The following is a 27,623-nucleotide window of genomic DNA, read 5'->3' as shown; positions in this document are numbered from 1 at the left end:
TGGATGGGCTCCCCTAAACCAAAACAGAACCAGATTACGACCTTTTTAATTTTACATGCCAGCAAACTAGAGGCTGGGGGAAAGCCAACAGGTGTGGAGGAGCACATGGTTTGGACAGAGTCATCCCATGGGAAGGATCCATTAACCAGGATTCTCTGTATCTTAGTAAAGAGGATAGAAGTTGATAAAATACAGGTAGGAACTGAAGAGAAACAGTCAAATGAAAAAGAGTCCCCATTCAATTACATCATATGATGGCAGACAACTAAAAAGTGACAAATTTTAGAAGTGCTTGTATACAAAGGCTAGAAGTCTAAATACTAAGATGGGTGAATTTGAGTACCTGGTATTAAATGAGGATATTGATATAATAGGCATCACAGAAACTTGGTGGAATGACCATCAATGGGACATGGTAATACTAGGATACAAAATATATAGGAAGGTCAGAATAGGTTGTGCTGGTGGGAGGGTAGCACTATATGTGAAAAGCATGGAGTCAAATACAGTAAAAATCTTAAATGAATCAAATTGTACCATGGAATTTCTATCCATAGAGATGCTATGTTATATGAGTACAGTAGTAGGAATATTATACCTGCCACCTAACCAGGATGGTGAAACATTCAGGGAGATTAGAGGGTCTATAAAAATAGAAAACTCAGTAATAATGGGGGATTTCAACTATCCCCATATTGACTGGGTATATGTGACCTCAGGACAGGATTCAGAAATAAAGTTTCTGGACACCATTAATGACTGCTTCTTGTAGCAGCTAGTCTTGGAACCCACAAGTGGTAATTCTTGATTTAGTCCTAAGTGGAGAACAGGATCTGGTCCAAGAGGTAAATATAGCTGAACCACTCAGTAATAGCAACCATAATATAATTAAATTTAACATCCTTGTTGGAGGGGAAATACCAAAGAAGTCCACCACAGTAGCATTTAATTTCAGAAAGAGGAACTACAGAAAAATGAGGAACTATCGTATACACTCGTTCATAAGCTGAATTGTTTTAGTAAGAAAGGGAAGCATCAGAGAAGGCGGTCGGCTTATGAACAGGTATAGAGAGGGAGAGGTGGGACACAACCCCTCCCCCCAACGGGGGGGGGGCAAGGAGAGGCAGCAGAGCTAGAAGCGAAGAGGCCGGGCCAGAGTCTCTCCGTTTCTGGCCATGCTGTTCTTCCCCAGCCTCCGAAGCAGCTGCAGCTCCGGGGCTAGCAGCCTGCGGCCGTGCCGCCCAACCTGCCAGAGATAAATGCATATTGGAAAACATAATCCCAACTTTACATACAAAATGATGGGGTCTAAATTAGCTATTTCCTCTCAAGAAAGAGATCTTGGAATCATTGTGACCAGTTCTCTGAAAACATCTGCTATATGTGCAGCAGCAGTCAAAAAAGCTATCAGAATATTAGAAACCATGAGGAAAGAGAGAGATGATAAGACAGTAAATATCATAATACCACTATATAAATCTATGGTATGCCCACACCTTGAATATTTCACGCAGTTCTGGTCAGCCCATCTCAAAAAGAGATAGATTAGAAATGGAAAAAGGTACAGAGTAGGAGAAATTAAACAGACTGGGACTATTCAGCTTGGAAAAGAGATGACAAAGGGGGGAGAGATGATAGTGGTACTCTCTGATGGACCGCAACCTTGTTGCGGTGGAGAGGCTTCCGTGGGCTAAAGATCCTCGTCTGGAGTGTTTATACTCCTGATAGGGTCCCCCTTGGTGAGCAGGTCTGAGGCGAGGCTCCTGACTAACCGTGGTCCAAAATTCAAAAGACCCCAACAGCAGAACAGGCACATATAGAGGACCTAATAGTACCCTGCAGCTGTGAAGGCTGCAGCAGGAAGGAGGCCCTTGGATCTCCTTGCCACTGGATCAGTGTTTTCCTCCTGTCAAGTTTTCTGTGGTCACTGCCTGCGCACCGGTTTCCCCACGTTAAAAGATTTCATGCACAGGCCTCTGCCAAAGGGTTCACACCCACACAAAGTCCTATGGCGACAGACAAGTCATGGTCATTTTGTGCTTGGTTGAGACAGAAGTGCATTTCGACAGCAGTGGCTGTGACTGAGCAGGACTTTTCAGGGGGAGGGGGTTAGAAAAGGTGCTCCAAACACAGGCTGTCTCTCACTCCTCTGACTGGATGGCCGTATCCAGTGCGATCACTCAACTCTGCAGCTGAAACAAAAGATACAAGACAATGAATTTTGCCACCTGGACTGTCCACACCCTTATGGACTCTTAGCACAGCGAATGTCCAGAAAGAAGAACTGACATAATTGCCAGAGAACTGACAAGACTCAACATTGGCATTACAGCTCTTAGTGAGACCCGCAAGGCCGATGAGAGCCAATTAAAAGAGGATGGAGGTGGCTACACCTTCTTTTGTAAAGGACAGCCACCCGAAGAGAGATACATTCACGCGATTGGATTTGCCATCAAAAATAAGATTGCCAGTCAGCTTTTGGAGCTTCCCGGGAGGATCAACTAGCATCTCATGACTTTTCGGCTCAAGTTTAGCAACAACCAATATGCCACAGTCATCAGCGCATATGCCCCAACACTCGATGACGAGGAAGACAATAAGGAGAAGTTTTGTAGAACTCTTGATGCAGTCCTCACAACCACACTTAAGGCAGACAAATTCATCCTCCTGGGAGATTTCAGTGCCAGAGTCGGACGGGATTCCCAACTCTAAAGTGGCACAATAAGCAAATAAGGGGTGAGAAAGGTAAACCCCAATGGTATTCTCTTCCTCAGTATGACCTCCTCATCACAAATACCATCTTTAGGCAGAGTAATACATTTAAGACCACTTGGAAACATCCTCTGTCCAAACACTGGCACCTCCCTGACTATGTTATAGTCAGAGCCAGAGACTATACTGACATCATATAACACAAGGTCTGAGAGGTACCGATCGCTGTTGGCCAGACCATCAATTAGTAAGATCAGTCATAGAATATCAGGGTTGGAAGGGACCTGAGGAGGTCATCTAGTCCAACCCCCTGCTCAAAGCAGGACCAATCCCCAACTAAATCATCCCAGCCACGGCTTTGTCAAGCCTGACCTTAAAAACTTCTAAGGAAGGAGATTCCACCACCACCTCCTTAGGTAACGCATTCCAGTGTTTCACCACTCTCCTAGTGAAAAAGTTTTTCCTAATATCCAACCTAAACCTCCCCCACTGCAACTTAAGACCATTACTCCTTGTTCTGTCATCTGCTACCACTGAGAACAGTCTAGATCCATCCTCTTTGGAACCCCCTTTCAGGTAGTTGAAAGCAGCTATCAAATCCCTCCTCATTCTTCTCTTCCATAGACTAAACAATCCCATTTCCCTCAGCCTCTCCTCACAGGTCATGTGTTCCAGTCCCCTAATCATTTTTGTCAGGTACAGCAGCTTGCTCCACCACACCACAAACACCCAAAGACTAAGCAAAAGCGATATAATGTCAAAGCACTTCAAGACCAAGCCAGCTGCAAGACATTCCAGCAACATCTGACAGAAACTCTCTAACCTGCCTGACAAAATCATTGACATTCAAGAGCGCTGGGATCAACTTAAACACCATTCACAATGCATGTGCTGAAATCAAAGGATATTCCACTCATCAGCACCAAGACTGGTTTGAGGAAATCCTAGCATTAATTCAACAGAAAAGAAATACATTTTGTAACTGGCAAATTGATTCCTCTAACAAATGAAAACATGAGGCCTATCACCTGCTTAAAGCCAAAGTCCAAAGGAAGCTACATGACATCAAAAACAAGTGATGGCAAGAGAAGGCCTCTGAGTTCCAGGGTTTCGTAGACCAGGATGACATGAGAAGCTTCTTTCAAGCAACCAAAGCTATGTATGGGCCAAGCTCCAAAGGCCCAATCCCCTTACATTCTCAGGATGCCTCCACCCTCCTCAGGTACAATGCATCCATTAAACAACTCTGGAAGGAGCACTTTGAGAGTCTACTAAACCACAAATCCATGGTCTCTGAAGACACCATTGAGTTTATTCCACAATTCTCAGCAATGGAACACCTTGCTGATGCCCCATCTTTTGAGGAAGTCCAGCATGCCAGCACTCAAACAAAAAAAAATCACAAGACACCAGACCCAGACAGCATCCCAGCTGAGGTTTTTAAAGTTGGTGGAACAATGCTCCAGCACAAACTTTGCCAACTCCTCGCCAAAATCTGGACCTGCGAAGAAATTCTACCTGACTTTAAGAACCCAAACATTGTTACATTAAAGAAAGGGGATATATCTTTGTGTGCGACCAACAGAGGTATTACTCTCCTCTCCATCACTGGAAAGATTCTTGCCCATATCCTACTAAACCGCCTCCTCCCCCTTGCTAAGGGACTCCTCCCCAAACCAGTGTGGCTTCAGGCCACCCCAAGGCACAACCGACGTGATCTTCGCAGCACAACAGATTCAGGAGAAGTGCAGAAAGCAACACCAGGAACTGTTCATAACATTCATCGACCTAACCAAGGCCTTTGACTACCAATCGTGATGCCCTCTGGAAGGTGCTATGTAGGTTTGGCTGTCCACAGAAATTCATTTCCATCATCGGACTACTCCGTGATGGGATGACTGCCAGCATTCTGTGCAATGGCTCAGAGACCGAACCATTCATCATTCGCACTGGTGTCAAGCAGGGCCATGTCATTGCTCCAACACACTTCTCCATTTACCTTGCCGTGATCCTGATTCTCATTTGCGACCGCCTTCCTGATGGAATCGGGATTGAGTATCATATGGATGGCCAACTTCTCAATCTTTGATGTCTCCAAACAAAATCTAAGATCACAAGAATTAGCATCACTGACCTTCAGTATAGAGATGAGTATGTCATTCTTGCACACAGAAGAGGCTGGCCTGCAAAGTACCCTAAATCTTCTTGCAGATGCCTATCACAGCCTAGGTCTCTCTCTCAACATTGGGAAAACCAAGGTACTCTACCAGCCCTCACCTGCACAAACTACCTGTGGACCATTTTGCATACCTTGGCAGCCACCTCTCAAAAACAGGCAACATTGACACAGAAATTGAATACAGGATCCACTGTGCCAGCACATCCTTTGGAAAACTACTCAAACGAGGATCATAGTGGTCTATAAAATCATGAATGGTGTGGAGAAAGTGCATAAAGAAGTGTTATTTACATCTTCACAGAACACAAGAACCATGGGTCATCCATTAATAGGCAGCTGGTTTAAAACAAACATAAGGAAATATTTCTTCACAGAATGCACAGTCAACCCGTGGAACTCATTGCCAGGGAATGTGTGAAGGCCAACACTATAACTGGATTAAAAAAAAGATTTAGATAAGTTCATAGAAGATAGGTCAATCAGTGGCTATTAGCCAAGATGATCGGGGATGCAACCCCAGGCTCCAGGTGTCCCTTAGTCTCTGACTGACAGATACTGAGACTGGACAATGGGGGGCTGGATTACTTGATTGCCCTATTGTGATCAATTCCTTTGAACCACTTGGCATTGGCCATTGTCGGAAGACAGGATACTGGGCTAGATGGACCACTAGTCTGACCTAGTATGGCCATTCTTATGTTCTTTTTGACTGAACTCCTGAAGTCCTGGAATATTCAGGCAGTGAAAGCGTGTGTGGCACCAATTAGGCTTTTAAAATGAATGGATTTGGTTAACAGTCTAATACATGGTGCAGAGGATTAGACACAAAACTCCCACTGATGATAGGATTTTGGAATCAAATTCTTCATGAACTATTGTGTAAATTTTATCCCGGGGATTCTGTTGCTGTAGACTCAAGGTACGTTATCAACACGAGAGTGGGGAGACTACTGAGAGATTCATGATAAAACATAGGAACAGCACCTTCAGTTTATGACTAGCCAATTCTTTCAACATTTTAAACAATGATTTCTAAAAGCTGCAAAATATAATGGGCTTCCAGATGTGAGGTTCTGGCTTTAAACAGATATGATTTGGAATCTGTGATTTTAAGGTATTAATAAAACCATAAAACCAAGCTTGTCTAAAATGTAAACCACCTTACACTGGCATTAGATTTTATACAAAAAAAATCTTAAAAATGTATTATAAAATAGATTTTAACTACCCTTATTTTTAGGGGGGGGGGTTTCAGCCAAAAAATGAAAACACAGGTTTAAGCTCACTAATACTTTAGTTCATAAAGCCTGTGGCAGCTTTCAGGAGACTGGCTACTACCAATCAAGAAACTATTTGAAATAAAAGAGGGGAAAAAACCTCTTTATCTGAAACATTGACTTGCTGGTAAACACTTATTTTTTCTGATCACAGCCACAATTTAAAGTTTTCAATTATTGTCTTTGATGAGGGGGGAGGGAGGGAAGAGTTTTCCATCTGAAAGGTTGGCAGTTCTGTAAAAACTAGTTCCTTTTTGAACCACTAGGTTTAAGCTGAGACAGCCAATATGCCGAAAACCGCCACAAGCTTTAAGAGGCTACAGGGTTGTTATATGTTTTATAAAAAGCTATGGTAATTTAATATTTTCATAAAAGAAACTGAAAATGGAATAAAAGGGAAAACAAAAATATGAAATACATTTTAAAATCACAGGGGAAAGAAAAAAAAACTTATGGGACTTCACAGGTACATCTTTTATGCACACCAAAGCAAGGGTTCTAATCTGCCTAGATACAACTCATCTCAATAAAGGACACATTATATTGACCAATCATACATTTAGTATGTCTGATATTCCATAACAACAGGGCTGCATGATAGGAAGAAGAAATTTCCTAGGATAACTTCATTATGGAACTCAGTAGGGGAGCAGAGAACGGGGTCTATCAGGTCAAAGTTTCCTCCTTTAAAAATATAAATAAATCAAAAAGCACTATGATGGAAGAAGGCATGATTGCTCATGCACTTGCACAGACAGAGTACAGAAAAGCCCTGTCTTAAAGGTGGCTGAGGATGGGGTCCTCCAGCGTCATTACTGGTACCAAGGTCAGTAGCACCTGAAATGGTCTTGAATTATTATTTTTTGGTCAAAAAATTGCTGATTCATCAAAACCTAAGCTTTTCACTGGAACATACCTGTTTTGACAAAACTTTTGTCAGGAAAGGTTTCTCAGGTCCAGGACGAAATTTCTGGTCATACTGAAAAAGAGACAAAGACCCATCCCAGAAGATCCAAAAGTCTAGAGGTCAGGGCACTCACCTGGGATGTGGGAGAACAGCATCCCAGGTGAGTGTCCTGATGACCTGGCTACTGTGGATTGGGTCTCTCTCTCTCTCTCTCTCTCTCGTTTTTCACAAAACACTTTGAAAAGTTGCTGTTTCAGCCTGATGTGGAATGGGAACATTTCTGAAATCCTGAAAAGTGATGTGGGACAGGAAAGCCTTATCCTGATCTACTCTAAAAGCACTTCCCCTCCAACCCAAATCTTCTTGGGATGAGAAGGGGAAGGACAGGGCAGAGGCTCGACATTCATTCCCCCATCACATACTGTGCACCTGACAGCTTTGCTACACCAGTGTGTCAGGGAGAATATGCTGTGTTGGACATAGACTTGTCACAATGCACTCCTTCCCCATGGCAGTGGTGAGACCAGAAAGGAGACTGTGTAACAGTCTCCCTCTGGGCTTCTCAACAGAGCTGCGCTCCTTGCTTGAGGCTTGATTTTAACATCACAGTCTAGCCCTTAATAAATGCAGTAACACTGAAGATACTATACCTTCCAGGTGCTATAAACACCAACTCTTCAGCTGATGTCTTAAATGACATTTTTGACACGCTTTAGTACTTATGTCCTTATATTCTTATTTTTGCTATTTTATATATTTTTGAACCAATAATTAAGTGACTCTTATTGAAAAATGTTGCATGTTTTGTTCATAAGGGAAAAAAATACTGCATATTTACTATCTGTATACTCTGTGATCCCTGTCAGTTGATTGTAAATGTACTTACAAACATTTGTGCAATTATTTTTACATGTTACTGAAATATAAAAATCATAAATACAAGAACATGTTTAAAATACAATAGTTTACATACATTACTCATATCTGTTGTACAGGCATTTCAATTTCTGTATGATAAGTTATAGTAAGATATGCATTATCTTAGAATCATTCCTTCATTTCATGATTTTCTTGAAGTTCTTACTCTGGACTAAGTGAAAACATGAGTCTTTTCCTTGACATGCATAGAAGAGAGAAATATTAATGGGAGCTATGCATGTACATCAAATGGAGGAATTAGACTCATGTTTTCACTTTTTAATATTTTGGCTCCCTGATTGCCAGGCCACTGAGTACTGCTATAGTCCAGTGAGCAATGCAGAACAGTTCTAGAGCTGCTCTAACTTGCACCAGTTGCAACTACTTCCAAGGGATCACCAGAATGCAAGACTGATCTGACTACATCCTCTTTTTCTTAGAGTTAATAGAGCCAAAGAACTTTCCCACTGGTTTGAAAATAACATGCTAGAAATTATCTCAAACAAGACTTCTTAAGACCTTCAATTTTTTCTAGACTTAAATAGGCAATATTTTTTCTTTAAAAAAAGAATATAGAAGGATTTGACACTTGAGAAGGAGATGCAGAAAGAACTCTAACTATACTCTCCCACGCCTCTCACTCACATACATATATATGCATATTCATTTTTCAGATAGATCCACATTTCATAAAATGATCACAAAATGGTTTCTTACCTGGGGATATTATATAGAAGAAGTCTTTAAACTCATCCATCCAGACCTCTGCTAGTCTCCTGTTGTTCTTGTTGATTACATGTCCGGTGCCACCAGGAAAAGTGTAAGGTGTTGCCTTACGGAACACATGTCCAACATGAGAGCATGTTACAATCTCCAGGGAGCCTCCACACTGCCAAATCTGAAATTAGGCAAAATATTTTAAAACTGTGTATGAAAAGTATCCTGCAAAAATTCTGTTCCAAGAAGCAGCCAGCTCTAAGAAAACATTTGACAGATGACTCCTTATTTTGTTTTTTCATCCCAGAAGTGTATAGAGATTTACACGTCAATTTTTAATGTAATTATACAGGTCAAATTTCACTAATGATAAAGTACGTGCAAGACCATAGACTTCTGTCATCTTGTGCAAGCTTACCTGACTTGTAGACTCAGCCCTATCATTTTAGACACACACACACACACACTTTTTCGAGCACCCTACACTATAAATGGTGTAATTATGCTATGCACTAATATTCAATTCAGGATGTCAGTTGTTCTTTTCTTTGTAATGATTTTGAGTTTCCAAGAATTTCATTCTGCAATTCATAGCGTTTTATAACAATAGAAAAGAGCATTGGTAATTTTTACTGGCATCGTGTTTTTTTGGCTATTTAGAAGATGGTACAATGGTCCTTGACTGTAATATTATAGGTATAGATATGCATATACACAGTCACCATGGCCATCATCCTGCTACATACATGAAGCACTAGGCCCAAATGTATGCTCTTTGGCTCCAAAACCAGTCCCTATCTGTGGTGAGATAGGCAGCTTTGCTACCATAGACTAGCAAGAAGAAACCTATACACACAAAAGAAAATCTGATAATCTCCATGCAATGGAAATTACTGGTTTACTTAAGTCCTGGAGCCAAATTCTACATTCAGTTACATCAGTGTAATTCCACTTATTTCAGTGGGATTGCACTGGTATAACTGAGGGCAAATTTTGGCCTCAGGCTTTCAATAGTCCATCAGACCTGCAGACGTAATTACACTGAACAGCAGCAAGTTCTCACAAAACAAGATCCACCTGCAGGACCAAAGTAATTTTAAAGTTCCAGGACTATACATAGGTTAGCGTATTATATGCTCTTGCCTGTAATCTTGCTGTTCCTCCCCAGTCTCCATGCAGGCGACTTGGGGAGATAATAAATTCTTCCTGTCTGTCTCCTTCTGCTTCCCAGCAATGTCTCTGGAGCTGCCAATGAGCCAAAATTAGGGCATCAGCTCTCAATGACTCATGTATGTTCCTATTTAAAATGTTAACTTTTTAATATTAGAATCTAATAACCTAATATTTGATTCTGTGCAATAGACCTCAATGAGAACAGTCCAACAAATCAGATTTTTCCCCTTTCTACTTCTTGTCTTTTTTGGCTACCGAATAGTAAAAAAAGCACTGGAAAAATTCAGAAGTCTTTAACATCTCTTTCTGGGGACTCAGAATTCACTCCTACGTTTCAGCATCCAGTAGCCCTGTAATTTGGTAAAAAAAATATTCCACGCGGGTCACAGACCTTGCCGACCAATTTTGAAACTGTTATTCACAGAAGCACGGAGTGGGGGGAAATGAAGGGTAAGGATGTATCAACAGAAACTTATCGGCAACCTTCAGTATGTAGTGCTACTGCCGCTGAATAATCTGGACTGACATGATTCCAGAAATGGCGCGAGTTTAGTGGGGTCACCATTCCAATGTAGACATTTCACTCTATCTACTAGTTACCTCTGCATAAATCGGTGAGGTGGTTACTACACGTATACTTTTCAGTTTTTCACCTCACAATGCACTTAATCATATCCCTCAGAACTACTCCCTTCTCTATGTTACCTATATTATGTAGTTTCTTTGGGGCTCATACTTAATTGACATTCATTCCCTTTTTTGCTGTAAGCAAAGAGAGCGGCCACCGTCGAACCCATCCACCTTCTATGTCCACTGACAGTATAGTTTATGAAGTCAATTTACAGCACTTCCTGATCACTAAAAAAAAAAAAAAAAAAAAAAATACAAAAACTTTCTGGCATCTTTGACAAGAAAACTGTTACATTTTTGTATTTAGTACTCCTTGAAATAGACATAACATTTAAGAATGAACTGTATGAATAGAAATGTTGTTGCCATAGTAACAATATAGCTCTTATTTAATTAAAGCTAAACTCTTTTGTATAATTTCATTAGTATGCTAATGAATGTATTCTGGTGGGATTAACAATGACAACAACAAAACATTCTTGCGTTTAACATCTTGTGTTTTATATTCAGTGACAATTAGTCAGTATAGATGAAACTTCAAGCTGACATACTACAGAACAGTTGCGAACTTTTTTAAGAAAGGGAATTAAATTTACATTACTGTATATATTTACAAACCATCACCAAAACAATATATTTCATGTATTTCAACATTATGCCTCTCATTAAGCAACAACACTGAGATACTTCTCTAGTATCAGATTTTCCATTCCTCCCCCTGCTGATTATACTGTCCACCAGGAAATTCCCAAAATATTTGTTTTAAATTTATACTCCTAACTTTTCATTGCTCCTGATACAACCTCCTCTCCAGTAAACTTGTTACAGGACTACAGAGGTGTCTAGATTCCATTGTGAAGAACAGCATTTTAACCTTTCAGTCTTTTTTTTTTTTTTTTTTTGTAAACTGCTTTTAAGCATTCATAGGGAAATTGACTACTATTAAAAATGTAGTATTTAAACTATATGGAATCTGTGTAGACATGACCAAAACTGGGGTGACAAGCAACCTGTTAATATTTTGTTTTGATCACTGGTTAGTCATATAACTGCACATGAACACACCTTTGAGTTGGAAACAAATATGGTATTCATGTGCAATTATATGACTAGCAATTGAACTCTGCTTCACAATACAGCAATTATATTTTGCTGACTAGCTACAATTCCTTTTAACTTACTGTATAGCAGGCCTTTAATTCAATTTTTTTTCTGGGAGTGCTGGAATTTGTATTCTACAGCTTCCTTCAAGTGAGGGCATGTAAAAATGTAATAGGAGAGAGTCTATTCTTGAATTTGTTGTTGTTATCAATCCTATTAATGCCTTGCCTCCATTACTGTAGTATCTAAGTTCCACACAATCTTTTAAAGTATATTTATCCCCCCAACATCGTTGTGAGGTAGGGAAGTACTATTATCCCAGAATCTTTTATACGAGAACTGACTATTGTATTAACAGTGAGAATTGACTGGATCAATAAGTTAATCCATTTATTCATGTTTGAATATTGGTGACATCATAGCAGAATTTTCAGAAGCCTTCATGAGCCATCACTAATTTTGAACACTTAGCAGTGACCTTTCACTGATCTGCCGCATACCATCCATCCATCCATCCATCCACCCACTTGCTACTCATCCCCTACTATGAAGGCCCTTCACCATTCCTTCCATAACAATTTTCTCAAGGTTATTTCCATCTCTGTGCCTAATGTGACCAAAGTTTTTATGTTTGTATCTGTTGATTTCCGACATCAGGGTTTGCTTCTCTCCAACAACATTTCTAATATAGGCATTCATTCTTTTTTTTCCCATCCAAGAGATATACAAGAGTCTTCACCAAAACATTTCAAAAGCTTCAGTTTTCTTCTTATCAGCAGCATTAACTTCCCACTATGCACATCCACAAATTGCTATGGAAAAAGTTAGCCTTTTCACCAGTCACACCTTTGTACATTTTGAGATGTCATGGTTTTTCCACACTTTCTTAAGGAAGGTCAGCCCAGGTGGTCTTCTGATTTCTTTGGAACTGCTGCCTCGGTTGTATAAATATGATCCCAGATAATTAAATTCACACCTCTATAGCTTGTCCATTAATTGTAATGTCTGCTTGCATCCTGTTTTTGTTAGTCATGTTTTGTAATGGCAAGATGCTATAAACAGTACAGTTTAAGGCTAGGAGGGGAGTAAAGTCCAAAATCAAGAGTCCTCAACTGAGACATCCCTGCTGCTGGTGTCAAAGAACATCTAAGCCAAACTCACCTGCGTGCTAGTGTAAGAAGTGACCTTTCAGATGTTTAAAGATAATCACAAACACCAGGAACGGTACTGGGAAGCAAATAAGAATCCAATGCAAAAAACTTTGTCTACTGTTATATGCTCATCGCTGCCTCACCTCCTCTTGAGAGGCAGACAGCTAGATTCCACACTGCCTGAAGCCTCTTGTGGTCTACAATATAGCACTATAGTGTTTCATCCTGAAGGTGACAAACGTGTGAACGACAGTGGTAATGCCCATATTAGGAATGACTGCAGTTGCATAGATGATAAAAGACATTTTGGGCCAAAGCTGCTAAGTGAAAACAGCACGGGACCAAAGCATCCCAGAATACAAACCAATTTGATAAAAGATGTGCACATCTTGCTGATAAATGATGGAGATCCTGACTTATCCCACCACTTCGTGTTTTCTCCTTCCACAAAGCTTCATTTCTGTCTTGTCAATACCAAGTCAAAGCAAGATCACTTACATTCAGGTCCCTGTGTTTGCAATATACACACCAGCAACCAATCTATGGATGCCCAGAAGTGAAATATCTCCTACAACCATTTGTCCTTTATAGCATAAATTACTCTGATCTATTTAAAAAGTCACATGATTTGATTCCATTTTTTAAACTACCCTTATAGTTGCTGAGAACAACAATGATACTATTGGTCTTTGTACTGACTATTGCACTGCAGGTAGAATATCCAGGTCTGACAGTATAATCATAGTTTAGGCTGCTATAGAATTCTCCAACAGTTACCATGGATACTTAAACTTGACAATTTAATAAAAATTCAGTAGATATTTGATGTCTGGTAGATCACACTGGGGCAAGCAAGGCACAGTCAGCTTCTTACTGCCAAATACTCATCTGTTGATACAGCTGCTTTACGAATTGACCATTCTAATTTCCAACCTTTTAAAACAGAATCATATGACTGAAAACAACGGAGGTTATTAGAAATAACACGTCTTAATTGTTGGTAATTCTTGAAGTCACAACTCTTCTGCATGCTTAATTTCTCTTTTCATGGTGAAAAACGCATTTTAGGTTAAGATTTCAAGAGATCCGGATAATGAAAACATTTTACATGCATCAGTAATCTGTTTCACAGGATTTTAGAAAGGGAAATTAATACTTTTTTTTTTACTTGAACATGTTTATCAGAGCATGTATTGATGGTTCAATTAGATCATTCATCAATCACAGTTTACACACAGGCATTGAAATCACAGTACAAAAAGACATGTTTTCCATCACATGAAAATGACTATAATCAACACAAGAAACAGCTGCTTTGATAAGGAAATATGTAGAAAATTTATTTGAAAATAGCCATTAATAATAATAATTAAAATATGCTGTAATAATGAAATTAGCTATTTCAATGTCCTTTTGATACTTCCAGCTAACTTTTCACAAAAATGAATCTGAGGATGAAGTATAGATAGCGGTGCACAAATTTACTTTTAGAATAGAGCTTAGGTGCACAAACCTTATTGCATGCCCAAAGGAAAGAGCAAAAATAAGTGGGAGTCCTGAGTTCAGGGATGTATATTAAAGCATGTAAGCACATGTTCAGTGCGTTCTGGGTACAAACTGTGCTCCTAAAATTAGTCAGCAGAGTTGAACACTTATGGAATATTGAAAAACCCTTTGGGCTAGTTTTTTAGAATGACTGTTTGACAGGTAATTAGAGAATCAAAATTACACAAACACTTAAAATAATTTTCAGTGTCACCATCTACTTTAGTTTTACTTCTGAAAAGTAAGCATGCATGCAACTTTTCCAGCCTGACTACGAGTTACACTGGCTCACATTATTTTGTCCATAATTATATAGTGCGGCTTAGGTCTTTTCGACAGCTAAATCAGTGACTGTGCCTAAAATAGTGTATTTAAACATTTAAATCACCTGTGTAATCACTGCAATTTTTCAGGTGCAAAAATAAAGACTCAGATAAAGTCAGATTAAGGATCTGGAATTAATAATCCTTTCTGCACATTGGGATAAGCATTACCCACATTAGTCAATGGTTGTATCAGGAAAGCAAAATCCAGTAAAGTGGTGCAAGCTAAGAAGCAACATATAAAAGAGCCTGAACACGGTACAGCTGTCAGACATGTCCTTGGGCATCTGAACAGTGGTCATGTGTTTTTCAGTGTTTGCCATAGTTAGGCATATAGTAAATGGGGTGGGTTTTGGTTATGCAGACCCCCTTACTGTTTTTCTGGAAAAGGCTCTATTCTGCAGTGCTGTGTGGCTGTTGCATAGTGATTTTGATGACTGCTATAATGTGAGAGAGGTATTACCCAAGTAACACAACTGAATTAAACATGCTTTCCCCTCATTGATTTATTTGGATTTCTACAATAATAAAAAAGGTGTCTGTACAAATCTCTAGGCACACACAATACTAGGCACAAAAACAAGATTAAAGAATATCTTATTCTCAACACAGTATGAGTTTAATTTTCTTTAGCCTTGACACGCTCCATTTTTCTAAAGGACAACCCGTTTTCTGGCTTAAACTCCCTATTTAATGCTCCACTCACCTCAGAAAAGCCCACCTCCTGCTATTTAAGGCTCCTTTTCCACTATGAGGGGGCTCTGGGCATTCCCTTATGAAAAAAAAAACCCTACAGAACTGAATAAAAAATGAAAAATATTTGAAACATCCTGTAGAATTTAAGGGAAATAAATCCTTGCTATAGAAATTCCCTAGAATGGATTTTTAAAAAATCCAAAGAAAGAATGTAATATAGAATAAGATCCTAACAGGCTTTAGAGTAATTCCTATAAAACTCTATTAAGTGTCTTCAAAACACTGGTGGTTTCATCCTTACTAAATTGCTTAGAACTTTTTAAGAAAGGTCTCAATTATGCACTTCGGCCAGTTACACTATTTAGGTGCTTAATTACACTCACCTAACTGGTTAAAAAATCTTTTACACCACTGGACTATTTACTCCTGAATGGCTAAATGTTCCACTTTATTTTTATATGGTGCAGTGAGCAAAGTGAAAAATTAGCAACTCCCAAGCCTTCACTGTATGCAATCCTCTTGTAACTATAGCATGTTGTTTTACAGCCCAAGGCATTTAGTGAAAGATGAATGTGACAACTCGTGATGTGTATACTGCTTTGTTAAATCAGTATCAGAAAGCTATACAGGAGACAGGTGGGTAAAGCTGTAGGCATAAACTGTACACTACAGCAGAGAGACAGAGGGATAGATTTAGGGATATTTTCTTTTGTTAGACTAAAGTTCTTTATTCTGTGTGAAAGGAGATATTGCATCATATTTTGCCAAATTGCCATTGTTCTATGACTTGCTACAAATAAAATCATTAAAGAGAAAGTACCAAAGATCAGTAGCACAGCTAAACGATTATATTGATTTATTTGAAAATACAAAAGTCATATTTAGTAACTTGCATTACCATTATCTTGTGGAATATTTTATGTGGAGTTGTGTGACTGTTTTCCCAACAGAATACCTACACATTTCATTATGTATCATTAATCTGTATTATCTGAGCTAAGCCTTGTATTGTTACTGCAAGTAATAAGGGAAATAGGATGGCTCCAATCTCTATTTTTGTGGAAATGAAAACTTTGTGGAACCATTCCATTTGCACACATTCACTCCACAGCTCAAGGATCTCTGTGCAGTGCAAATAACTCCAGCTGGGTAATTCAATATACTAAATATTAATGTCTACTGATTACACTCCTAAGCCTTTTCTGAAGTGATGAAAACACTAATCCCAGTTCCTCATCCATCAGGATAAAAGCAGGTTATTGAATACTGATGCACCTTCTTGAAGCCAGTTGAATAACAGAGAAATCAGCTTACAAATTAGCTGTAATATCTAGTCTAGATTTACTGTGGACAAAGTATTGAGTGAGAAAGAAGCCATATAGTCCAATTAATCCATTTAATATTTGTGCTTATAGATGATGCCATCTTCACCAGGAAGTGGGTGGACAGGCAATGGGACTCAAGAAAGCAGTTGTAGACATCAGCCCAAAAGACAATTGTAGTCTGCAAAACTTTTATAAATAACCATTAGAGGAGATATTTAGTGATCCTGATCCTTTTGTGTTTGCATTCCTAGGGTGGTGCCTTCTTAGTCAGAAATGACACCAAGAATGCACAGTTTGTTCTTGTGATTTGGGAAGTGAAGGACCCTCAGGGTACCCTTTCCCTCTCAACTCGAACATTGGATGAAAAGAGAGAGAGGTATTAGAAGATCTGAGAGATGTTAACAATGCCAGTTGTGGCTGACTCCTACTCACAAGACTTTTCTCAATTAAATGTTTGGTTTTGAAGTTTTCCGAGGATAACACAGGCTCCTGCAGCAAACTTCCTGCTTTACTATCATGTTCATCATGCTTCTGGTTGGTACACACACACATATCTTTGACTCTCTTGGGACAGAACAATAATTAGTCTATCTTTGATTTCCTACAGCTTTTGAAAAATGTTCTTATCCACCACAATTTTGTTTTTGAAGTTTTGCTGATAATTAATACATGTTGAGCTTCAACGGGAGCTAAAGCCAGTCTTTGGTAACAAAAAGTCTGCTAAGGGAATATGCCCACATCCTACCCTTCAGAATAATTAACTTTCAAGTGGTCTTGTTTCCATTTTAGGCTCTATGGGATCATTTTCTGACAAAGAAACATTAAGGAAACTGTTTTGCCAAGGCACCTTTGAGATTGAAATCTCTATGCCAAGAAAAGCAATGTAGTGCATGCTTGCTCTCATAGAATGATACAACCATTACCTTAATGATGTCTCAAGTGCACAGTAACGAACAAACTAAAAAAAACAACCCCAAAATATAAGTGCTCCTTTCATCTGAGAAGTGTTTTTATTAGAGTACAGTCTGCATACTATGGAGTGCATTATTGAATTAATAAAATTTGTCTCTCTCTTCAAATAGTTTTCTAACATCTTGACTCCTTCATCTGTACATTGTGGCAACCTTTTGTTCATTCAGATCTAAAAAAGAAATCAGCTTGGCCACCTCAAACATGGCCGTAGGGACTCTTTTTCTAGAGGAGGGATTCCAACATAGCCACGACGTTATAACCAATTGGTACAAGCATGAATAAGTCAAATGAACTGTAAGAATTCTCCAAGTCTATGGCAGAAAGGGAAACAATGGATGGCAGTAAGAGATTACCATTGGTAAATTATGAAGGATGTTCATTCAGGAGAAAAAGACGCACACACAAAAGAGTATTAACCCCCTTGAGGCTGCAGGAAAATAGTGAAGTAACAAGAAAATCATGTCAAGCGTCTATCAAACCAGGAGTCCCAAAAGTACATTTGCACTAGGACTCTGCATTTTTTGCTCATTTTGCACCAGTGCAACTCAGACCACGGTTAGATGAGGCAATGATAAAGACGCCTGAATGCGCCGTATTAGTGCTTCCACTGATGCTAGCACCGGTGGAGCTGAACTGGGGCTGGAGAAAGTGAAAAACGTTGACAAGCCTTCGAAGTTTGCCATCTATTTCCAAAATGTATTACATGCTGCATCAATCGGCGCTTACAAAGATGAAGCATAACAGGATAATATGCACAGTGACAAAATTATCTTGAGTGTAAAAACTCTTCTACGCAAAAGGGAATGGATGCGCTTTATGAAAGAACAGACCAACAGATTCCCAGTTCTGTAACTGACAGGTAACAGTTGGTAGGTGTCAATGGGCACCTATTATTATCATATTTTGCATTTGAAGAATTAACAGGCATGAGTCAGCACAAGGTTAACTAGTGTTAACTCTCCTAGTGTTGCAGAATGAATGACCATACCTTCATATGTACTAGCATACACCTTTCTAAGTGTATATGAGTTGAGGTAGTCCCAAGACTTACAAATCTTATCCATTCTTAACTTCAAAAGGAAAAAAACCACTTTATTTTTCAAACTTGTCTTGATTATTGGTAAAGCAGGTCAAAAAATTTCTAAGTTTCAATTTTTTGACGAGAGAGAAAGAGAGAGAGAGAAAAGGGGATAAACGTTTTGGAAAAAAAATTTCACGCACATTTCCCCAAAATTTCAACCCATTTTAAGCATGTGCTTACATGCTTTCCTGAATGGAGTGTTTGACTTCGTTTGGACTACTCAATACTTAAATTCTTTCACTGAAGCTATGTTGATTTACCCCAGTTGAGTATCTGGCCCTCAGAGTGTAACTCTTTTTGAGTTATACCTATGAAAACAAAAAGGTAGCCAGAATTTTATTTTTTTCATATCCAGAAAATTGTATATTTCTAACCTTTCATGACTCCAGAAGAGCTGAAATGATTTTTATTATTTAACTTATAAATGTTTACCTTTGGGTAAACAGCCTCTAAAACACCTGCCCCCAAAGTGACTGTTCTGTTATGATCTTAGATCTGACTTCTCCTTTCTTAAGCCTTTCATTTTCCTCCCTGTCTTTGTGGAGACAAATTCTCTTATGCATCCGATGAAGTGAGCTGTAGCTTATGAAAGCTTATGCTCAAATAAATGTGTTAGTCTCTAAGGTGCCACAAGTACTCCTTTTCTTTTTGCGAATACAGACTAACACGGCTGCTACTCTGAAACCTGTTAAATATATATATGTAACTCTGATTTGGGGCCTGATCCTTTTGAAGCCCATTGTTTTCAGTCCCTTTTGTCAGAGAGATGGACAGACATTGTAATCTGATTTTCAAAGGTAATGAGTATCCCCAGATCCTATTTAGTTCAAGTGCTCAGCATTTCTGAAAACGTCCTATTGTTTGAACATACCATGCTCACCTCTTTGTAATCATCCAATTATTGTTCTTCATAAAAAAAATTCTATGGAGCTTGCTTCCCCTCCAATGTGGCAATATAGGAGTATAAAAGGGATATACAGGGCTAGTGAAGATTTATCCCTTAAATTTATTCATAAGAGTGATGCCACAGAATGTCCATCATGGGGCAATAGGATAAAAAGGGATTGTTTGGTGGTAGGTTTTGAACCACTTACCATTAACTTTTAGATGCTAGCTAAAACTAAGCTCTGGGACATGTATTCCAAAAATAACAACATAATTAAATAGTATGACACCAACTGGTAAAAGCCAGAAAATTCTAACTTTGGATTGACGCTCCACCTTTTCATTAGGTTGTGCATCTGTTTTCAGCTTTAAGTGGGGATTCCATTCACAATTTTTAATTTCTTAGATTCTGATAGCAAGAGTGTCATCATTAACATTATTCAAGCCTACTGCTTATTATGTGTTGGTAACTATTCACAGACCAAAAATAACTCAATGGCAGGCACCTGTAGGTCTTGAGATACCCAGAATATAGTTTTACATTCAGCATAAATTCCTCAAACAATAACATGAGGAGTCTATAATCAGAAGCTTGCAAGAGGAGAACCTATATAGAATTCTGAAAACTTCCTCGACAAAACTACATCCTGGTGGAATTCTCTAGAGGGAAAGTCCACCACAGATTTGAGAGACACAATGTGCCAACACATATTACTGCTAGATGACACAAAAGCTTCAGATTATGAAATATTCTTTTAAGAAAATGAACAAACATTCACCACTATCCCTGGCTAGTTGTCTTCACAGACAGGCCAAGCATTTCACAGGTGAGGAGACTAAACTTCGCTCTCACCATAAAAGGTAATCCCTCCAGAACAGATAGAGAGAGGCACATTACTGAGCTAACATAAGCGAAGGTTTTGTTGTCTCTTACCATACTGTGCTCATTTTGTGACTAAATACTGATTCAAGCCACCATAACTATCAGTCTGGCATCTTCCAGAAAAAAAAACACTTGCATAAAATAAATACTGTAAACCTTGGTACCATTAGACAAGGCCTCACCTGCTGGTACCCGTACCATGGTAGCTACATCACTAGTTTTGAACAGAGCTGGTCAAAAAGTACAGAAAACGTCATAGAAAAAAACTGAAACTAGAAATGTTTTCACCAGCTTTAGTTTTTAATTTGTTCCCATTGGTATTTTATTAATCAATTCCTGCTTGAGGTCTAAAAACTTTGTTTTAATTAGGTCACACTTTGCCTTCTTTTAAAATGTAAAGGCTCTGAATACCGAGAAATAGCATAGTATTAATGCTTTCCATTTCCATGGTAATCTCATTGCATTGAAAACATATTATTTTATTTCTATTCTTGATACCTTGCTCTCATTAGTTTGTTCTTACTTTTCAAACTGGTGATTTTTCTTGAAGTTTAAATGTCTTCTGAAGTAAGACATGAAATAGCTTTTCCTAATGTGATGCCTGGAGAGTTCATCAGAAAATTCATAAGCTTATTTTGCCCAGTTTTAATGAGTAAGGAATATAGCTCTGTTTGCGAAGCTCCCTCTTCTCCTTACTACCAGTGCATCTTTTAAAACTAGCACTTGCGTTACTGCCTTTGACCATTTCAAATATTCTGGAGTGGCATTTTTAATCTGAATTTGGAATTTAGTGTCTAATGAAATAGTCCCACAATTTATATACCATGGGCCAAATGCTGAGGTCTTTACTTAGACCAATTCCTATTAACTTCCCTGAATGGGAGCAAAATACAAATTGAGCAAGGACCTCAGGATTTGATGGTATATGTCTAAAGAAAGTATTAAAAGGGGGAAAAAATGCTATAAACTGATGCTCTGCTCTCCAGAGAATGGAATATTCTAAGACCAGCCAACTCACATCACAAACCTAAACACACAGGGTGAAATCCTGGCCCTATTGAAGTCAATGGGAGTTTTGCCCTGGCCCCATTGAAGTCAGTGCGGCCAGGATTTCACCTGATAGGTAGTCATGTTCTTTAAAACAATTCTCAGTTTAAATAGGGTTATATTTCCCTAGGGACATCTGTTAGGGAAAGAGTTATTGACTAGTGCACTATGGTTCAAAGCAGCTAAATCCTCGGAGTTCTTGACCTCTGTCTGGGTAAATACCACAGGAATACCCCAACTGCCTGCCAAGGAGCTGGGAAAGGCAAGGCAAGGTAGAATCAGCAGAGGATGGAGACCACCATTTTTAAGACATTAAACCCCTAGGAGCAAGTTTTTAAAATATAGGGCCCTGATTCAGGTAAGCACACACTAAGTCTATCTTTATTGAAACTGGTTCTTAAGTATGTGCTTAAAGCTAAATATATGTGTATGTGCTGTCCTGAATTGAATATTACACTTTTCTTGAGAGGTAACAGGAGACAAAAAAAGCTTTTATCAAATGTCTAGGATTAGAGCTTTAAGGAGCTAGATGCTGCAAGATGAGGGGCAAGCAATTTTTCCAGGTTTCCCTCTTGACAGACATTACAAAGAGATCCATGGAGAGAATCTTCCTGAATAACAGGACAGAGTCCTTCTCAAAGACAATGGATGAAATACCCTGAAAATAGAACTTCAATAGGTAGAGCCCTGCAAATCTGCAGATATCCACAAAAATGGTCTGCGGATCGGATGCAGACACAAATTTTGTAACTAGAGCCCTGCAAATCCAAGTATCCGTGGACCACTTTTGCGAATTGGATGCGGACACAAATTTTGTATCCATGGAAGGCTCTAACAATAGGCTGTTCCTGGACAATTATAGACTATTGTGTCCAGGTTCACTGGGACATGGTTTAATTTACATCAAAAACTTTAGTTTTAAAATGCTCATCATAAGTCACAGACATTCATTTACTTTTATACCCAGCAAAAAGTGAACTGAATTAACAGGTACATTTGAACACACGCGCGCGCACATATACACACAGTATTGTACATCTGATACTTTAAAGCAAAAACACTCAAGGCAAAAGAAGTTTAGGAAAAAAGTCTCTATCCTTCTACTTCACTGAACAACAATGTATGCTTTCACTATGTAGTTAAGATACTGCAAAGCCTCAGCTGATTTCTTCTAAAAGTAATAATAATGTCTGCTTGTGTTTTATGCGTAGAAAAGGGGTTTATTTAGTTTTATTTTGCGAACTACTTTGCCTTGTAAAGATTGCAATACATCATATAATATTAAGTCATTTTTCACATCCTTCCTAATCATTTATTCATCAAAGCCCCACTTTTCCAATCTTCATTTGATTTTAAAAGATAATTTATAAAACAAATGCATTTCATTTTATTCTTGTCAGGGGCAATATGCTGATAGAAATCAAGTCACTATTCTGCAGGATATTGAATTCCTTAGAGAGTAGGGCTCTCATATGTAAAAACAATAGAAATCCCAGTCATAGCTTGCAAATCCATGAGAATATACATAGTTGAAAGCTTCTGTTGAAAAGCATTGCAGTATTGAAAATCCAACTCACTTCTTTACTTAATTTATGTCAATTGGCATCCCTACTGTTTCAATGAAAGCCCTGGGTTTTTAATACAAATATATTAGTAAACCTTATGATAACTTTAAAATCATTATCTAAAAATCTTTCAGAACAAAGATAAATGTTGCATGCAGTAGAAAAAGAGCCCCTGAAACACTATCACGAGGCATCTCTAGTTATTTTTAGAATTTTAAATTAATCCAGAACTTGCATTTTAGCTAAAACAAAAGTGCCTCATCTGCAATGTACATGTCATTATAGTATAACTGTTGGTTGTCAGAAAATGAAGTAAAATGGGAATTACCCTAAAAGACATTTCAAGATTCTCGCCACCCCAGATATCCATTCCTGCATCGTAAGTTCCTATCTCTTCAAAGTAGTTTCTGTCAATAGAAAATAGGCCACCAGCCATAGTAGGGGTCCTAGTTGAAAACAAACAGAAACAAAAAAAGAAAAAAGAAAAAAAAGAAAAATACCTTTTGAAAGACACTGAAATTTAATAAAATGATACTATAGCACATATGCCTCCAGATCTTTTGAATATAAAATATATTCCAAGTACATTAATGAAAATATATAAAATAATAATATGGTTTAGAATTTCTACAGCTCTGCTCCAGCTGTGGGCCAAATAATGCAGTTCTTATTCAGGCAAAACTCCCACTGACAACAGGAGTTTTACTGAGGAAGAACTGCAGCATCACTCTGTACGTGAAATTCCACTTAATATGATGCACCTAAAAAAATAATCAATTTAAATGGATGGAATATTGGCCTTTTGCATCTGGAATAGCAGTTTAAATCCAATCTGAAATGCTTAGTGAAGAGAGTTTAATGCCTTTAGCTCTTTCCTTAGAGAGAGACGCTAAACGTTCATAAAATTACCAGGCATAATCTCCCTTAACAGGATTATAAATCTTTACAACAGGCAAATCCAATCAGAGTGCAAATTCACTATGAGTAAAAATATCCTGTTTCCCTGGAAAGATTTTTTAGAGTTTAAATCTACATTAATGACAAATGTTTATCTGAGATAACAGAAACATACATTATTGAAACGGTACTAATTTCAGGCTTCACGGACACTTGGCTTTGGGCTTCTCTTCCCATCAGAATAAAGGCTGAGATAATTTCATAATCAATGCTTTCATTAGTGCATCTATAATACTGTTAACCTAAATACTAGTGCACAGCTAAGGGGGGGGAGGACAGAACTAGCTAGCATGGAATCTAAGTTAAAACTTGACCCTACAAACATGGCTATGCAGAACTTTAGTCATATGTTCTAGTATTTATGTTCTATATTCTCCCTCACTGAAAAATTGGCCCTCCACACTTTAGTTAATCTATTTGTAAATTCCTTAGGGCAGGATTGTAACCTGTTCTTACAACACCATACAAGGGAATAAGAAGGTGCAAGGCTCTGCGTTAATCCTCTGCATGGGTTATCTACATGGTGGGGCAGTGTGGGAAAGAGAGCAACTATTGTGGAAATGCTATTCCACTATTGTATAGGTGAGCAGGCAGGGGGTGGGGAGATTGGCAGGGTGTTCGCTCTGACCCTCTCCTGCAATCCACTAGTCAGCAGATTCGAGTCAGTGTGGAGGCTACTGGTATAGACCAATAGCAGATTACTTCCCTCCAGTACAAAAGGGAAGGCAGAGAGCAAATGATGGCAACTAATTCTCTGATCTGCTCTGATGGTGTAGCTAAGCCCTGCCCCTTACTGAAGGCAAGTTCTAATGTTACATTCTAGTAATGTAACCCTTTCATATTTAAGGTGCTGATGTGACAAGGCACTTAAGCTTGAGCTTAACTTTAAGCAGCCCCATTAAAGTATTGAGGTCTTATGTGCTTTGCTGGATAAGAACAACTGAGCACAAAAAAATTAGAACTACTATTAATTAGGGACTGGTGTTCAAATTTGGAAATTGAATAGTGGTTTTATCCTCAGAATTAAGAACAATTACAAAATGAATGACACTTAATTAGTGTTTAATTTTGAAACTAATCTTTTCTATTACTCTGTATACAAATATGTATATAGACGCACATACAAACAGCTTTATTATTGAGCTGAGTCAATAATTTAGTAATTCATAATTAATTTATTCAGCAATTTTTCTTTTATACAATGGATTATTTGTAAAGATTGAATATCAGATACTCAAGTACAATGTTTAAAATTTGTAGTTTCCTCCTTGTCTTTTGTCAGCTATGTCACAGGCTTCTCTTCCCTGAATGGATAAGCAATGCAACTTCCAACACAAATACCTGTGTGTGTGAATTTAAAATTCAGTTTCCATGAATGCTTGTGAATGTGACATTGCAGTTGGCTTTGTGAAAATGTGGATGTCAATTTGATTGCTCAAATGAGCATAGCTCAACAGAATTCATTCAATAATATGGGTGAGTATTCAGGGAAATTGTTTGCCTTACTCATCCAACTCTATTCAACCACATATATTTATACATAGACAAATATCTGGAAACACATACACCCTTGTGCACACCGAGGGACCTCTTCCACTGTTATTTTAGCACCAGCACAACTTCACTGGTGTTTAATAACATTGGGAGCACTAGTGTGCATTAGCCACCTCTTTCTAACCGTTCCGGTGGTAAAGAAAGCTGGCTACTGGTCTACACTAGCACTCCCGCCATTGCTAGCACCAGTGAAGCTACACTAATAAGAGATTTCCTTGAAATCCTCCATGTTACTCTATAGTATCAGCTGTATATGTCGTACAAAATATATGTATAGGTACATAGTGTATAACTGACCATATTAAACATAACTGTGCCAGTAATAACCTCTCATTTAGCAATATATTTAATGAATCAAGGAATTTGCCTTTGCATAATTATTTCCTCTTCTGCCAGAGTTTACTATCATAACTCCTAATAAGACAGCATAGTTCAGTGAAGAGCAACCAAATGATATGGAACCTCTGCATTTAGCTACATTTAATAGGTCTGTTTTTCTCCCCATGCTCTCTACACTGTAAACTCAGATAATTAACTGTCTGTCATTTCAATATACTTGAGCCTTTCTAGGTCTCAAAGCTGCTTAACTGCCCTCAATCTTGCTATATTTCTGCCACAAGTAATATCGTTGACCCTCTGAGCTATAATGAGGAACAATAATGAAACTGAACAGATGGTAATGATTTTTGGCTATGGTCCCCTACCTGATTGGGGCATTTCATTGTACGATATTGTAATACTATAGGTGAGTATCATCAAGCAGGAGAAGAAACAAAAAGTCTTGTAATTTGTATACACTTCTTATATATACACTTCTTATTATATTTTGGAGAGTGCTTACCAATTTAAAAATATTAGCTTTAAATGACAATTATATTAGTGGTTAGTTAAAGATCTCTATTTCTGAGTGAAACCACTACACTGAAACCTAAAATCACTGTTTGCTGGGCTTTATTTACATATATGAAACTTCATCAACTTCGGATTCATCAAGAGATCACCAAGATTCACAAATGTTTTGCACAAACCTGAATGTTGCAATGCATGAACAAATGTGGGCCAGCATATGAGCCCTGTTTTGCAAACATACATATAGGAGACTCTCTTACTAAAATGAGTAGTCCCATTGATTTCACATAAGTAGAGTTACTCATCTGTGCACGGGATTGCAGTATCAAGCCCCGGTGTTCTGCATCAAAATCATGTAAAAATTTTCATTTCTGCAGATTAGTTGTGAAAGCAGGTGACTCTTGGCAGTTTCAACTGAGTTTTACTTTGAGATTTGTGGGGCTTCTGAAATTTGATGGCGGGGTTGTGGGTGTAAGCAATATTCACCTCAATCCTTACAAACTGAAACTACTGAGTATTGTACAGGTGTACTGTAAAATTTACATACACATCAATAAAGGAGTTACCTAAATAAAACATGACAGCCAAAACTATCATCAACTATGTAAATTGAACTTGTTACCTAAAAAATTGCTGTGCAGCTGTCATTATAAAAACAACTAAAATAGTGATAATAGAAAGAATAAAGTCCTATTGATCCTTGTTGAAATTCAGCTGCTGCCACTGTATGATTATCAATTTTTGCCCCAAATGGCCCCCTCAAGGATTGAACTCACAACCCTGGGTTTAGCAGGCCAATGCTCAAACCACTGAGCTAGTGCATTGTGTGTGTTAGGTGTTGATTGTTTAAGAGTAAAGGTAGTATATTATGATTTTATTTTTCTGGTCTTATTTGGTTTGGTCTTTTCTGGTCTTATTTGGCTTTTTTGGTTTGTTCAGTTTTTGCCAACCCACTGAGATAGACCAGGGAAGAAGATCTGGCTCCTTGATGCTGGGTAAAAGGAGCAACAAGCATAAAAGCACCCTAAAAACCCCATATCCTGATGAGGGACAATTAGTCAGTGCAGGGCCAGTGGAAGACTGCCCCCCAATGATCACCTCGCAAGCTAGGGCATCGGGACAGAGAGGCATGCTGGTGGGGAGGCTGCAGAGATTCCAGGCAGCACTGTGGCCACT

The 27,623-nt window shown here is 38.4% G+C and overlaps 1 protein-coding gene across 6 annotated transcripts in view; it reads right to left on the bottom strand.

Annotated features, from left to right (window-relative positions):
* GALNT13 (polypeptide N-acetylgalactosaminyltransferase 13) overlaps positions 1–27,623 on the bottom strand; it is a 360,457-nt gene that overhangs the window by 141,783 nt on the left and 191,051 nt on the right. For all 6 annotated transcript variants that reach the window (XM_048869442.2, XM_075117832.1, XM_048869440.2 and 3 more), the window contains 2 exons: positions 23,416–23,533; positions 8,711–8,891 (listed from right to left, as the gene is read on the bottom strand). In XM_048869442.2, the coding sequence (XP_048725399.1) occupies positions 8,711–8,891; positions 23,416–23,533 (299 nt within the window). The remainder of the gene's footprint in view (positions 1–8,710; positions 8,892–23,415; positions 23,534–27,623) is intronic.

The sequence above is a fragment of the Caretta caretta genome, chromosome 11 (genome assembly GCF_965140235.1).
Source record: "Caretta caretta isolate rCarCar2 chromosome 11, rCarCar1.hap1, whole genome shotgun sequence".
Taxonomy (NCBI): Eukaryota; Metazoa; Chordata; order Testudines; family Cheloniidae; genus Caretta; species Caretta caretta.
This window is presented reverse-complemented; position numbering and strand designations above follow the sequence as displayed.